The sequence below is a fragment of the Phaseolus vulgaris genome, chromosome 2 (genome assembly GCF_000499845.2).
Source record: "Phaseolus vulgaris cultivar G19833 chromosome 2, P. vulgaris v2.0, whole genome shotgun sequence".
NCBI lineage: Eukaryota > Viridiplantae > Streptophyta > Magnoliopsida > Fabales > Fabaceae > Phaseolus > Phaseolus vulgaris.
In genome coordinates this window covers 22,755,567-22,772,650 of record NC_023758.2, presented here as the reverse complement: position 1 = coordinate 22,772,650, position 17,084 = coordinate 22,755,567, and the positions used below count along the sequence as shown (strand labels likewise).

At 42.2% G+C, this 17,084-nt stretch overlaps 1 protein-coding gene across 1 annotated transcript; it reads right to left on the bottom strand.

Moving 5' to 3' along the window:
* Nucleotides 1-618, bottom strand: LOC137809209 (uncharacterized). The gene has a single exon (XM_068610345.1). It carries the CDS (start codon nt 616-618, stop codon nt 1-3), a length of 618 nt encoding a protein of 205 aa, XP_068466446.1.
* Nucleotides 619-17,084: the final 16,466 nt, after the last annotated feature.

Here is a 17,084-nt window from a genome sequence, read left to right as displayed (position 1 = left end):
CTAGGGCTTTCCCGCCCCCTTTTTCTCTGTGGTTGCCTCATGCACTCTCATTTGTGGAGGTCGTGTTGTCGCTCGAGGTTGGGCGGGGCTGACAAGATCTTGTTTCTGCATTACTCGATCATCTGCGGCGATGTGTGCTAACGCACGACGTCTAATCTCCATGAACGTCTTCGGGTAGAACCTTAGTAGTGACTCACTGAAGGGTCCCGGCAGCATTCCCTTGACAAAGGCATGTACTATCATGGCTTCATCAGTGAGCTTCAATATCACCACCTGAACACCGAACTTGTTCCGGTAGTCCTTCATAGACTCTCCCTGGTACTGTTTGACGTCGAAAACGTCGTAAGAAAGTCGAGTGGGTGCCTTGTTCACAAGGTACTGCTCCCTGAATAGTGTAGCAAAGTGGTCAAAGTTGGTGATATGTTCGTCGGGAAGGCTAACGAACCACTCCAACGCCATGCCCGATAGCGTGCTCATCAGCATTTTGCAGTACACGGCGTCAGATCCTCCAGTGAGCATCATCTGGGTGTGGAATGTTGTGAGATGGGCCTCTGGGTCCTCTACTCCTATGAAGTAGACCTTTGGGCCCAGAGACGTCGTTGGTAACGTCGTATTCATGATTGTTCGTGAGAACGGCATAAGACGTGCCCTAGGTGGTGCCAGCGGGGCACGTTCGTTTGTCGCGCGTTCCCCCACCTATTGCAAATCCATACGTAGTTGTTCATTGGCTCTGCGCTATTCTGTTTTGTCCGCTCGGGAAGCCGCTACTTCTGCTTGGAGGGCACGCATTGTTTCCAAGATTTGTTGGGTGGTAACATTGTCCCCCCCAGAGGATACCCTTCCTGCGGATCCAGCAGCTGCTTGTCTCATACTCCTCATATTGTTGGTAAAGACTCCTAACGTAACTGCGAGTGGGACTATGTTTTAACGGGCCCCACGATGGGCGTCAAATGTTCCTGTCGATTGACTTGCTTCGTCGGTTGACTCTAACGACTCCTGTCGCCCTTCAGTCTTGCCTGAGAAAAGTACCTTCTTGATCAAGAAACCTCCCACCTGCAAAAGACAAAGGGGTGCCCTAGCGGTCGTTTGCACCCTTTATATAGGTTGAAACTAGGATTTACCTTTGTGTTGTTACCCTTTCCTAGGGTTCCTTGGAAAATGTCCATGCGCCGCTATTTAGGTAATCTTAATGTATCTGGCGCATGAACCTCCCTTAACTGAAGTGCGACAAATCACCAGAGTGGCCGCTTTGGGTACCAACTTGTGCACCTATTCTCTAGCGCCACTTGCTTTATGGGTGTCCTAAGTATTCACGTGCCATGCATACAGCTTTCACTGGAAACCCTAACCCTAATGGGTTTTAACGCCTCCCAGGATTATCCTCTCGTGCTTGCGCCTTCATGCGTCATACACACCACGTGCATGGGATCCCTCGTGACTTAGGCTCCTCACATATCTCTTTTCTTTAACTTGTTATCTTAATAAATCTCTAGGCTCACCTTACTTGCCCTTCTACAATGTTCATAGGACCGATGTCTGATCTTCTTCCTCTACTGGCAAGGTTTGATCTCGATCTCCCACATCGGGGCTTAGGGTACAAATCCCAAAGACTAACCAATCCCCTGGTAGGTGTATTTGGGGCCCATCTCACGTGGCCCCCTTCCCTCACCAAGCATCGATGCAAGATGTCTGAGGTCAGTCTTTGGGTTGGTGACCGAGGACTGGTCGGGACATAGCTTTAAAGACACGTTTTTCTTTAGCAATAAAAAACATAAATACATTTCCTTTTTTACAAAAAATTATTGATGTTTTAACATTTTTTAATTTACAACAATTGATGTTTTATAAATTTTAAGTCTCATTAATTATTATATATATTCTTATTTAAAATAATAGTAAGCTTTGATCTTTATGAAAAATAATGCACGCCTAATCCATTTAAAAAGCATTTTATTAAATAATAAATCATATTTATGACTTATATTAAATAAGGTCATGTTTGCTGGAACCCATGCTAAAAAAATCATGTAAAAAGATTGAATATTTAAGTTTGTAAGTTGGTACAAGTTGAAACTCTTATAACGACGGTTCAGGTTGGAATTGTCGTTAAATAGGCTAAATAATTACAGGTTTTTCCATCGTGCTTTTTTTTTTAAGGTTTTGTAAAAATCATATTTATATCGAGTCATTTTATTGATATTTTGTACTAGTGGGTGAGGTCAAAGTGAACTTAAGAACCGAAAATGTTAATGGTGAGTAACCTATCGGGTCTGACTCGCTTTCCTGCCCTTATAAACCAACCTATTTTATTCTCTATAACCTTATCAACCCTAAAAAATACTAAGAATCAAGTCAATAAGAACTTTGCCTAAAACCATTATAACTTGTTTTGATTTCTTTTTACCCTTAAAGCTTGTATGCACAATCTTTCTCTTTCTTGTGAGCCTTTACCAAGTTCCCATAAAATGGTACCACAGTCTCAATAATAAAAAACTTTTCCAAATTCATCAAAATCACAATAATATAAGAACGATAAATTTTCATTGTAAGAAGTTATGCAACACGAACCCATCACTAATCGAAACTTAATCCATAATTATTTTCAAATTTAAAAAGTTAGATACCAAAATTCATTCTGTTGTCATTAGATTTTTCAATCTTGGGTGTTTCTTTCACTACTTATAAATTCTTAATTTTTCTTATTATTTATTTGATAATTAAAGTTGGAAACACTTTAAGTATCTTTATTAGATTAAAGAAAGTGCAATAACTATTTTTTTTAAAATAGCTTTAAAGACACGCTTTTCTTTAGCAATAAAAAACACAAATACATTTATTTTTTTACAAAAATTATTGATGTTTTAACATTTTTTATTTTACAACATTTGATGTTTTAACTTTTTTAATTTATAACATTGATGTTTAATAAATTTTAAGTCTCATTAATTATTATATATATTCTTATTTAAAATAATAGTAAGCTTTGATCTTTATGAAATATAATAGACGTCGAACTTTATTAAATAATAAATCATATTTGTGTATTTTATTAAATAAGTCCATGTTTGTTGGAACCCACACTAAAAAAATCATGTAAAAAGATTGAACATTTAAGTTTGTAAGTTGGCACAAGTTGACACTCTTATAATGACGGTTTAGGCTGGAACCGTCATTAAAGACTAAATAATTACAAGTTTTCCACCGTGTTTTTTTAAGGATGGTTTTGTAAAAATCGTCTTTATATCGATTCGTCTTATTGATATTTTGTACTAGTGAGTGAGACCAAAGTGAATTTAACAACCGAAAATGTTAATGGTGGGTAACCTATCGGGTCTCACTCGTTTTCCTGCCCTTTTAAACCAACCTATTTTATTCTCTGTAACCTTATCATAAAAAATACTAAGAATCAAAGCAATAAGAACTTTGTCTAAAACCATAATAACTTGTTTTGATTTCTTTTTACCCTTAAAACTTGTATGCACAATATTTCTCTTTCTTGTGAGCCTTTACCAAGTTCCCCATAAAGTGGTATCAGAGCCTCAATAATAACAAGTTTCTCCAAATTCATCAAAATCACAATAATTTATGAAAGATAAATTTTTATTGTAAGAAGTGATGCAACACGAAAGTGTCACTAATAGCAAGTTAATCCATAATTATTGTGATCTTTAAAAGTTAGCTACCAAAATTCATTCCTTAGGTGTTTCTTTTATTACTTATAAATTCTTAATTTTTCTTGTTATTTATTTGATAATTAAATTTGGAAACATAAAATTATCTTTATTAGATTATAGAAAGTGCAACAACTATTTTTAAAAAAATAGCTTTAAAGACACGCTTTTCTTTACCAATAAAAAACACAAATACATTTATTTTTTTACAAAAATTATTGATGTTTTAACATTATTTTTACACATTTTATGTTTTATAAATTTTAAGTCTCATTAATTATTATATATATTCTTATTTAAAATAATAGTAAGCTTTAATTTTTATGAAAAATAATACAGACCTAATCTATTTAAAAAGCACTTTATTAAATAATAAATCATATTTATGTCTTATATTAAATAAGTCCATGTTACTCACACTAAAAAAAGCATGTAAAATATTGAACATTTAAGTTTGTAAGTAGGCATAAGTTTTTTTTTTGGCATAATTTTTATTGAGTGAGTCATACTTTTTCTTTTATGTGTTTAATATGACTTAATTTTTTATTAATATAATATATATTTACAAGTATAAATCCAGTTTATATGTTACTTTATTATTTTTCTTATATTATGTTTGATTATTTATTTATATTAAAAAAAATTCCAATATAGTACTTAAATTTGAGATTAAAAAAACACTAATAACTTTAATGATTCTTTTATTTCTTTAATTTCTTTTGCAATGAGGCTCGCATTTATGCAGAACAATCGAGCCTAATCCATTTTTCACAAACCTAATATGATAGGGATCAAAATAGAAATTCAAAATTATAAAACATAAATGTCAACTATTTTTTTTCACAAAAAATCAACACTATTATCATAACAAATTCAGTGTCATTCTTATAGTATAAATACAAAATTGTACGATAATACCATTTTATTTTTCATTTTTTAACATGAAAATATTTACTGAGTATTGAATAAACAAAATAATTACTAAGAATGAAATATAAATAAATGAAAAAAAAAAAACTAGCTATAACAAGCTAACGTTAGCTTAAATTTCGTCTCTTTTAAATAAATGAGTCAAATTTAGATAATATTCTTGTTACCAATTAAACCTAAACTTTAAATGACTTTATTAAACTTAATTACTCTCTTTTGTGGTTTGATTTTAAAAAAAAATTAGTGGTATATATATATATATATATATATATATATATATATATATATATATTAAGATTATTTATTTATCATGAGCATCAACAACAAATATTTTGATAAAAATCTTTCAATTTATAGTTGAGTTACACATTATTATTTTATAACCCACTAAGGTTAACCTACTAATAAGAATTTTATGTAATTTACACAAATTTTACATTTAAATCTTGGTACGAATTGCACACAAAAAAATATTAATTTCCTATGAACTATTTTATATATGAATTTTCAATTATCTTTCAATCTCAAATCTCTTTATATAATATATTTAGATCAATAACTAAATAGAAGTATTATATATTTTGAACGATAATTTATATATTTTTTTAAAATTTTCTAATACGCTTTTTACGGATATAAAACTATGAGGAAACTCTAAACTTGAAAGCATACAGTAACTAAATTTAAATTTCACACATTTAAATAATATTTTAGTACTTTAAACCTTTTACTTCCCCATCAAATGTTATAATATTTCAATTTTTTATATAACAAATTAATTGAAAGACAGCGTGAAAAATAAGTTGATCTTTGATTTTAGTGTCTAATCTTTAAAACCATCATTTTCCATCTATATAATTAATGCACAAGCTTTAGAGATTAAGATTTAGGTATTTAAAAAAATACAAAGACGAATATGATTTTGAAAGTAAAGGATTAAAAATAAAGATGACCTTTTTTCGAGAACTAAATGTTCGAGAAAATTCAAAACAATCTCAAGAAAAAATGGGCTTGAAGAAAATTTGAAAGAGAAAAACACTTATTTCTATAAAAATACTCCAATGTTATATATATATATATATATATATATATATATATATATATAAATGAAATAATTTATATTCCAATGTATTTATTCAATCTTCTATATTTGGTTTGTATTTCCTTAAGATAATATCTTTTCTTTTAATTTCTTTAATTTCATATACTCATTACTACTTTTTTTACTAATTATCTACATTGTTAACATAGATATAATAATTTATGTTTTGAATCTAAATATTTATACAATTTTATAAAAGTTGTCCCGACTAGTCTTGGTCACTATGATTGACCTCAGACATCACACACCGATGCCAGATAGTGGAAGGGGACCACGTGAGGTGAGCCCCAGACACACCTATCAGGCTATTAGTTAGCCTTCGGACATTGGTACCACAGACCTCGACGTTGGAGATCGACATCAGACCTCGCTAGAAGGGGAAGAGATCGGACGTCGACGGTTTGAACAGTTATAATGGGCAACGTAAGGTGGTTCCTAGAATCATCCTAAGTTAACAGTTAAAAACATTAGATATGTGGGAAGCCTAAGACACGAAGGATCCATGCATGTGGTGTGTATAGCGCATACAGGCGCGGCACGAGTGAATAATCCTGGAAGGCGCTAAGGCCCATTAGGGTTAGGGTTTCCAGGGAAAGCTGCATGCATGGCACATGAATACTTAGGGCACCCACGAAGCAGATGACGCCAAAGACTAGGTGCACAAGTTGGTATCCAGGCGGCCACTTATTATTCGTTGCACTCCATTTAAGGGAAGTTCCATGGCCAGATACGCTAAGATTATGTAAATAGCGGCACAAGGACGTTCCCCAAGGAACCCTAGACAAGGGTAACAACACAAAGGTAAACCTTAGTTTCAACCTATATAAAGGGTGCCAAGAACCCTAACAAGGTACACAGTTTCTAAGACTGAAACTACTTTATACACTTGGTGTTTCTTTGCCCTTATACTGATTTGAGCGTGGAGTGCAAACTACCGTCAAGGCGCCCCGTTGTCTTTGCAGGTGAGAGATTCTTTGATCAAGAAAGTGCGATTCTCAGGCGGAGATAAAAGGGTCAAAGGTTGTCGTTCGAGTCAACCGACGAAGCGAGTCAACCGGCAAGAACATTTGGCGCCCACCGTGGGGCTCGTTAAAGAAAGGTCCCACTCACAATCGTGTTGAGAGATTTTACCAACGATATGAGGAGTACGAGGCAAGCATCTGTTGTAGCCACAGGTGGTGTGCCTCCTGGAGGGGACAACGTTACCACGCAACAAATCTTGGAGACTATGCGTGCCCTCCAAGCAGAGGTGGCAGCATCTAGGGTCGAAATTGCCGCATCACGAGCATACAACGAAGAACTGCGCAGGGCCAATGAGGAACTGCGTAGGGATTTGCAATAAGTAGGGGAGCGCGCGGTGGATGGACGTGCCACACCTGTACCACTTAGGGCACGTCCCATGCTGTTCTCATAGGCAATCATGGATACAGTGTTGCCAACCACGTCTCTAGGCCCGAAGGTCACCTTCACAGGTGTGGAGGACCCAGAGTCCATCTCACGGCGTTCCATACTCAGATGATGCTCATAGGAGGATCTGACGCTGTGTACTGCAAGCTGCTCATGAGTACGTTGGCAGGCGCGGCGTTGGAATGGTTCGTTAGCCTCCCCGACAGACACATCACCACCTTCGACCAGTTTGCAACGCTGTTCAAGGAACAGTACCTTGTTAACAAGGCCCCCACCCGGCTTTCTTATGATGTCTTCGACATTAAACAGTACTAGGGGGAGTCCATGAAGGACTACTTGAACAGGTTTGGGGTCCAGCTGGTGAGGTTGAAACCCACAGATGAGGCCATGATGGTGCATCCCTTCATCAAAGGAATGTTGTCAGGACCTTTCAGCGAATTACTGCTAAGATTCTACCCGAAGACATTCACCGAGATTAGACGTCAGGAGTTGGCACACATCGCTGCAGATGATCGAGTAACGGAGCAACGTGGTTTGTCGGTCCTATCCGACCTCGAGCAGGAGGACGACCTAAGCCATGAGGGTACACGAGGCGACCACAGAAAAGAAGGGAGCGGGAAAACCCTACGAACAGTCCCAGGCGGGGACGTGCACGCAAAGGGACCCACCCCCAAAACATAAGTTCCAGGTAGAGCTCAAGGACCTAATTGCTATCCCAAACATAGCGGCAAGGTTGAAGGTGTTCGCGAAGACCGACAGGAAGATGGGGCCCAACAAGAACGCTTAGTGCGAGTTTCACCAAGCACATGGCCACTATATACACAATTGCTTGGCCCTGGCACACCAACTGGATGAGCTCGTGAAGAGCGGTTTCTTGAAGGATTACCTTCAGGAACAACAGAATAATAAGCATTGGTGACCGCAAGGGCGGATTAGGGGCACGAGGTGCCCATACATGGTGAGATCAACACCATCGTTGGAGGATTCTCAGGAAGAGTATGTACTGCCTCCCAGCGGAAGAAGTACGCGCGAGAGGTGATGGTGGTAGAGGTACAGGAGGAAGATCAGACTCCCGATGTCGACCTCGTCTTCACCAAGGCCGACCGCCAGGATGTCATACCCCATGACAATGATCCAGTAGTGATTTTGTTAGTCACAACAGGAAGGAGGGTGCATCGTGTCCTCGTAGACCAATGAAGTTCGGCTGACGTGATGTTCTGGTCGACCTTCAACAAATTGCAATTATCCCCAGACCAGTTGAGGCCATATACCGGGTGCTTGTATGGTTTCGCTGAAGACCAGATGGAGGTGCGTGGCCATATAGAGCTGAGAAAGACTTTCACAGATGGTGCAACTTCACGCACCGCCATGATCAGGTATCTTGTTGTTAACGCCCCATCAACCTACAATAAACTGTTAGGCAGACCTGTTTCGAAAAGGATTGGAGCGATTGCCTCTACGAGGCATATGAAGATGAAGTTGCCTTCCCTTGAAGGTACGGTGATTACCATCAAGTCTGACCAGAAAGAGGCTAAAAGGTGTTACGAAAATAGCCTCAAGACAAAGAGGGGGGGTGTTCGCTGTTACTACCCAGCCTCTAAAGGAAGAAGGGGTCACCCGTGCAAAGATCGCTCGGGAGAAACGGCCCAAACCCGCCGAAGATGTCTGGAGCGAGAAATCGATGGGAAGATGTTCAAACTTCACAAGTCCTTAGGCCAAGAGAAACAGGGTCAAATTGTTGAGGTCATAGCGCGACACCTTGACGCTTTCACGTGGTCTTCCTCTGATATGCCTGGCATAGACCCTAACTTCCTGTGCCATCGTCTTACCATGGACCCCCAGGTCCAACCTGTCCACCAGAGAAGACGAAAGTAAAACGAGGAATGGCGTCACTTCGTCTACGAAGAAAAAGAGAAGTTGTTAAAGGTTGGCCACATAAGGGAGATTTAGTTCCCTGAATGGTTGGCCAATGTGGTACTAGTGAAGAAGGCCAACGGGAAGTGGAGGATGTGCGTTGACTTCATAGACCTCGATAAGGCCTGTCCAAAGGACTCCTACCCACTGCCCAGTATTGATGCTTTGGTGGACAGCGCGTCCGGATGCAGATTACTCAGCTTCCTGGATGCCTTTTCTGGTTACAACCAGATCATGATGCACCCTAGGGACGAATGCAAGACGGCGTTCATAACAGAGTTGTCTTGTTATTGTTATAACGTGATGCCCTTCGGGTTGAAGAACGCAGGTGCCACCTACTAGAGGTTAATGGACAGAGTATTGGCGCCCATGCTATGGTGGAATGTCCAAGCGTACGTAGATGACATGGTGGTCAGCTCCCAGCAGAGGGAGCAGCACGTAACAGACTTGGAAGAGTTATTCACCATGATAGAGAAGTACAGGCTGAAGTTGAACCCGGAGAAGTGTGTGTTCGGGGTGGAGGTAGGCAAGTTATTGGGGTTCCTACTCACTGAACGTGGGATAGAGGCGAATCCTGATAAGTGCGTTGCGATAATAGCCATGAGGAGCCCGATCTCAGTTAAGGAGGTGCAGCAGTCAACAGGGCGCATGGCCGCTCTGTCCAGATTCGTATCGGCAGGAGGAGACAAGGGCATCCTTATTTCCAGTGCCTGAAGAGAAACAACAGGTTTGTATGGACCCAAGAGTGTGAAGAGGCGTTTGTAAAGCTAAAGGAGTACCTGGCCAGTCCACCAGTGTTGTGCAAGCCAGTGTTAGGTACCCCACTTCGCCTGTACTTCACAGTTACAGAGAAGGTGATCAGTTCAGTTCTGCTGCAAGAGCAAGAGCAGGTGAGAAGCCGATCTACTTCGTCAGTAAGGTATTGCAAGGGCCAGAGGTGAGATACCAGGCCTTAGAGAAAGCAGCTCTGGCAATAGTGTTCTCAGCGCGAAGACTTCGTCACTACTTCCAGAGCTTCACCGTAATAGTAATGACAGACCTTCCAATTCGCAAGGTCTTGCAGAAACCAGATGTGGCAAGCAGAATGGTGCGATGGGCAATAAAGCTATCTGAGTTCGACATACAATATGAGCCTAGAGGCCCCATTAAAGGCCAGGTTTACGTTGACTTCGTAGTAGAGCTCTCCTCGGCAGCCACGCATCAAGAAGGAGCAGGTTTCAAATGGGTGCTCTCTGTAGATGGTTTCCTCAAACCAACAAGGTAGTGGGGCTGGTGTCATCTTGGAAGGACCAGATGGGCTGCTGATTGAGCAGACCCTACGGTTCGCTTTCAAGGTCAGTAACAACCAAGCAGAATATGAGACCCTGATTGCTGGAATGCTGCTAGCCAAGGAGATGGGAGCGAAAGGTTTGTTGGCAAAGAGTGACTCATTGTTAGTCACAGGTTAGGTCACGGGGGAATACCAAGCTAAGGACCCTCAGATGGTCGCATACCTAGAGTATGTCCAAGTCCTGAAGGAGTCGTTTGAGGTGTTCAAGTTAGTTCACGTGCCTAGAGAACAGAATGCCCAAGCAGACTTGCTTGCAAAGCTCGCCAGTTCGGGCAAGGGGGGCAAGCAGATGACAATGATTCAGGAGACCCTGAAGACACCTCAAACTACCGCGAACAATATGGCAGAAGAAGTCTAGAAGATCAACACATCGGAAGGGGTGAGGAGGAGTCATCGGTCACTAACGGATGAAACAGTAAAAACGCCCAGAGTAAGTGTGTACCCGGTTGCTAGGGAGATGTCGTCACAGGTTTACCAATTTGAAATAGGAGAAACTTGAATGACACCCTACCAACGCTACTTAGAAGATAAGTACTCCCGTTAGAACCCACAGAAGCCATAAAAATCAAGAAAAATTCGAACAAGTACGCCTTGATCGATGGGAAGTTATTCAGGCATGGGTTCACCCATCCTATCCTGGTGTGTGTAAGTGGCGAACAATGCACGTGCATCATGGCAGAACTGCATGAGGGGATATGCGGTAGCCACGTCGGCGGTCGATGCCTCTCGTCAAAGGCCATTCGTGCAGGGTATTACTGGCCAACCATGAGGGAAGATTGTACGAGATATGCCCAGCGATGCAAACAGTGCCAACAACATGCTGACTGGCACAAGGCGCCTCTAGAGGAGTTGAGGTCGATCTACAGCCCATGGCTATTTCATACTTGGGGGATTGACTTTCTGAGGCCTTTCCCTTTGGCAGTACGGCAGATGAAGTACCTCGTGGTTGCCATAGAGTATTTCACAAAGTGGATCGAGGCTGAGCCAGTGGCGCAGATCACAGCCCATAAGATCCAACACTTTGTGTGGAAAAATATAGTGTGCCATTTTGGAATCCTGAAGAGATTGGTGCCTGACAATGGTACCCAGTTTGCAAGCCAACAATTGGGCAAGTTATGTACAGAGCTGGGAGTGAAACAAGTGTTCGCGTCAATTGAACACCCCAGACGAACAGGCAGGTCGAGTCTGCCAACCGAGTTCTGCTCAGAGGTCTGAAGAGAAGGCTAGAAAAAGCCAAGGGGACATGGGCGGAAGAAGTTCCTAGAATTGTGTGGGCCTACGACACTACTCCCCAATCCACAACCAGGGAAACACCCTTTAGCTTAGTGTACGGTTCAGACGCAATGATTCCAGTAGAAATCCAAGAGAACTCACCACGTTTCCTGAACTTCGTGGTCGAGGACTCCAATGAAGAGAGGAAGGTGAACCTGGACCTACTAGATGAAGTAAGGGAGGAAGCAAGGATTAAGGCTGAAGCCTTGAAAAGGAGGGTAGAGTACAAATACAACTCCAAGCTGAGACCTCGGCAGTTCTAGGTCGCCGACCTGGTGATGCGAAAGGCCCACCCGTACCAGCTAGAGAACAAGCTATCTCCCAAGTGGACTAGTCCTTTCAGAGTGACAGAGGCCCTTGGGAATGGAGCATACAGGCTCGAAACGTTAGAGGGTGGCGTGATCCCTCGTACTTAGAATGCGACCAATCTTAAGTTTTATTTTAGTTAAAGATGTTTTGCATTGTACACGTTTTAAGGGGACACTCTTTTTCCCTCATAAGGGTTTTTTTAATGAGGTCACCCAAATAAAATTTCAGTTATTCAGTTAAGAAATGTGTGTGCAGTACAGATAATGAACCTTTCCCTTGAAGTGATACACCAAGAGCGGAGGTAGTTTGGTTCCCCAATGAGCCCCTCTTGTGTAAGTTCACCAAGGCGAAAAATAGTATGGTTTGCCAGTTAATGAACCTCTCCCTTGAAGTAATGGGCCAAGGTTGGGAATAGTATGGTTCCTTGGTGAACCTCCCTCTTGCGCAAGTTTACCAAGGCTGAGAACAGTACTTCAAACGTTAAAGGCATGTCCCTTGACTTTTTATAGCAAGGTCGCAGTCAGTTATTCAGACCTATCCCTTGACTTTGTACAGCAAAGATGTGGTCGGTAAGAGCCATTCACTCGAGTTAGAAACACCAAGATGGGGGCAGTATGATTCCTTAGGAAGCCTCCCTCTTGTGTAGTAACTCCAAGGTCGAACAACATGGCTCATCGGTTAAGTTCACCCCTACCTTCGTGATGCAGGGTCAAGATTGGGAGGATACACTTCTCCCTTGTTTGTAAGCCAAGGTCGAGAGCGGTGTGATTCACCAGTGTTACCAGCAAGACATTCCCGTCGATCTGAGGGGGGTGGGGATGAGATCAACAGGTAGCCTTACTTCGCAAAAAGAAGATAAAAAACAACAAGAGGAGTTTATCCTCGAACAAAGTTTGAGCCAGTCAAGACGCACACAAGATAAAACGTATGAGGTTAAAGCATGCAACCTAAAGGGAGAGCCTATGTCGAAGGCGTTGTTAGTTGAAGTCAATGCAAGTAAAGGCATAGAAACGCAAACCAAAGCAGCTAAGACAAACAGTTAAAGGAAAGACAAATGCTCATAAAAATATATATACATATACAAGAGGCAAATTGTTCATCAAGAAGACAAAATTACAGGGCGGTTACTCTCTAAACGAGTTGCCCATCAACAACGCATTTGGACTCACTGAAAGGGGAAAGATCCACCTCAGGATGCACACAAGCAAACTGAGCTATGGCATCTTGGAACCCCTCGCCATAAGCATCGACAACATCATTGTTGAGCTCCTCCTCCGTCTTCTTGAAGAGTTCAACTTTCTCGGCCAGTTCCCCTTCTACCTGCCCCAGCTGAACCTCACGCTGGGTGACCCTCTCCTCCAACTTGGTTTGGCCTGCATCCCCTCGACCTTCTCCTCCAGGTCGATCACCTTGTTGCGAAGAGGCAAGATCTTCGCTTTCAGTTGGACGGCCTCATGGCTCTTGTAAAAAAGAAGCTTTTTGGCGTCCTTCTTGGATTGGCGAAGGCTTGCCAATTCTTGGTACATGGCGGTTTCACGGTTGGAAAGGCCTTGGTCTTGAGGGCCAACTCCTCCTCCAGTGTCGCCATCCTAGCCTGTAGTTCTTGTGCTTCTTGAGCCTTACTTAGCACAAGACTAAATGCGACGAGGAAGTCTCCAAGGTCGTACGCCACGCGGTCTTGGAGGAGGTTGCCGCCCAAGCTCTCCAACATTTCCTTGTCTTGGAAGCGCTTGAGGGCTTGTTGGAGAAGCGCAATGAGCTTGGGAGCGGGAGGCATTAGGCAGTCTTCGGGGGCGGTCTCCCCCCCATTTTCATGTACAATGAGATCGCGTGGGGAGGAAGCGCTTGGAGGGTTATTCCTAAAGACTGGGATGAGCCCGCCAGATGCAAAATGGGAGGGCGCAGTGGCTTCGCCCACCCTCAGTCGCTTGAAGACGAGGCCCGTACAGGTATCCTCGTCCTCTGAATCGACAGTCACTACCACCACCCCTTTCTTCCTATCAATAGGGGCTGGCTCAGTTGTGATGGGGGCCGAGGTGGCAGAAGTTGGAGGAGTAATGGGTGTTGAAGTGCCCACACCAGCAGGGGCCGCCCTGCGCTTGGCAAGCAGTTCGGCCAGCTTTTTCTTCTTATCCTTGTTAAAGCCCATATCTGCACAGAGACAGCGAATAAGTCACAACAATAAAGCAAGTAAAGGTGCAGACAAAGATAAGACAGGAATGAGAAGGGTACCAATGTAACTCTTAAGGGCCTTGGGGCTAAACTCAAGTTTGAGCAACTCCAATGTGCTAAATGGGGTATGAAGGCCAGAGAGGAGGTCGCATACTTCCCGCTCTTGAGGGAGAAGATCCTCAAGACACCTGGGCTTCTGGAGGTTTGACTTCTCCACCCAGTAGAGAGGGAACCCATTTAAAAGAAGTGCTTCTTGAACCCCTTGTACGATTGCTGGAAGAGCGTTAGAAGCACCCTCTCAGCAACGTCGTTGAAGCTGACCCACAACTTCTTGCTTGGACTCTTCGCTTCAAAGAAGAAGAGAAACACATCCGTCGATGGCGTATGGCCAAGACAGTGGCAGAGGATCGCAAAGGCCCTCACGAACGCCCAGTTGTTGGGGTGCAGCTGGGCGAGGGTGACGTTCACCTCAGTTAGGAGTGCTCGCTCGAAGGGGGTGAAGGGTAATCGAAGTTCAAACTCGTCAGCACACACCGGATCTCCTTCTCTGCAAGCCACCATCCTCACGAACTTGTCATGGTCTTTACCAAAAACGCTTGATTTGTGGCAGGTTTGTTTCTTCCTATAAGCAGATATACTCGCAAAGGAGGTAAAGCTGGAGGTCTCATTTAGAAGAGCAGGAGGTGCCCAGTGATATAGGGACTTATAGACGGAGGCGGAAGGAGGAGAGGTTGGTGTTGTAGGTGGAACAGGGGATGGAGACGAAACTGAGTTAGAGTCTGAAGGAGGAACTGGAGAAGGTTCTTGTTGGGTCATCTTAAATAAGGAAGCTAAAAAAGAGAAGAAAAAGCGAAACTTTAGAGGAAGAAGATGGCGTGACTCGACAAAACCAGAAAAACTAGAGAACAAAGACTCAAAGCGTAAAACAAGGGAAATGAATGAGCAGAAAACCTAAAATGCAGAAAACATAAACAGTCCCAAGCAGTTATAAACATGTTATAGGCATCAGAATCATGAAGCAAGAGCAATCGGTGAGTAAAAATCATACCTTTGAATGTTGAGGTTCAAGGGTTTGAAGATTTGGAAGAGAGAAGAGAGAGCGTTTCGCAGAAATGCTTAAAAGAAGGTTCGCGTAAGTGGAAGTAATGAAACAGTGAAGAGAGCATAAAGGATTAAAGGTTTAAACAGTGCACGAAGAAGTTCAAGCGTCAACGAGTCCCAATCGTCTCGAGACTGGGGGGCTTGTGTCTCAACCAGTCCTCGGTTATCGACTCCAGTGATTGACCTCAGACATCACACACCGATGCCTAATAGTGGAAGGGGGCCACGTGAGGTGGGCCCCAAACACACCTATCAGGCTATTAGTCAATCTTCGGACATCGGTACCACAAACCTCAACGTTGGAGATCGACATCAGATCTCGCCAGAAGGGGGAGAGATTGAATGTCGACGGTTTGAACAATTATATTGGGCCACGTAAGGTGGGCCCTAGAATCATCCTAAGTTAACAGTTAAAGACATTATGATGGCAGAGGCCCAAGCCCATGATAGAAGAAGCCCAAGCCCAAGCCCAAATACAAGCTTAAGCCCACCACATAGAAGATTTGGGCCAACTGCAAGAGCTATGGCTAGAAGAATTCAAGAGGATTGGAACACTGCTATTGATAGCAGAGAAAGGTTCCTCTATATGTTCAAAGGCCATGAAGCTTAGTATAGAGTAGAATATTATTTTTCTGTCAAAATTAGAATAAGAAATTACTGAAATTTTCTTGGAATTTAATTTTAGCACATAAAATCAACCTAGGCTAATTTAGAGTTTCTAAAACCTCTAAATTCACCTAGGTCGATTGGAGCAAGGTAGAAGAGCACACAATTAACACATGCTCCATGTGATAAATGTGTACACGGCTATCTCCACATGAACCATATGAAACATGTGCTAAAAGCTTTTCAAACACATGTTAAATATGCTACATGTGCTCCATGTGCTAAGATGCATTTGGTGGACATTCCAAAGCTATTTCCCTTGTATTTGCATTTCATTTGAGAGGTCCTCCATTGCTATAAAAGGAGGAGTCTACCTTATGTAAATCAAGATTAATCATAGAGTGAAATTGATGCCAAATTTTTGTGCCAATTTGTCACTCTTGTCTACTTCTAGACAAGTTTAGTCTTCAATCTCCACCTTCCAAGTGAGCTGGCCGAACCTCTCACCTCCATACTTGTCCTGCACCCCCAAGGCAACCATGATCTCCAAGAGAGAGCCTTGTCCGTGAGCACTCCATGAAAGCTTCCGCAAACTCCACCAAAGAATTCCAACGGTTGAAAACATGCGCCTATCACATTAGATATGTGGGAAGCCTAAGACACGAAGGATCCGTGCATGTGGTGTGTATAGCGCATATAGGCGCGACACGAGTGAATAATCCTGAAAGGTGCTAAGGCCCATTAGGGTTAGGGTTTCCAGGGAAAGCTGCATGCATGGCACGTGGATACTTAGGGCACCCACAAAGCAGATGGCGCCAGAGACTAGGTGCACAAGTTGGTACCCAGACGACCACTCTATTATTCGTTGCACTCCAATTAAGGGAAGTTCCAAGTGCCAGATACGCTAAAATTATGTAAATAGCGGCGTAAGGACGTTCCCCAAGGAACCCTAGACAAGGATAGCAACACAAAGATAAACCCTAGTTTCAACCTATATAAAGGGTGTCAAGAACCCTAGCAAGGTACACAGTTTCTAAGTCTGAAACTAATTTATACACTTGGACGTCGGAGTGCAAACAATCGTCAAGATGCCCCGTTGTCTTTGCAGGTGAGAGATTCTTTAATCAAGAAAGTGTGATTCTCAGGCGAAGATAGAAGGGGTAAAGACTGTCGTTTGAGTCAACCGGCAGAAACAAAAGTTATTTAAGAAAATATTTAATAACCAAATCATAAATTCAAAGTAAAAACCTCCTCAAATATTAAGACTTCA

Bases quoted from the DNA above. Each gene is read 5' to 3' on its own strand.
- LOC137809209 (XM_068610345.1), bottom strand. From the start codon at position 618: ATGAATACGACGTTACCAACGACGTCTCTGGGCCCAAAGGTCTACTTC.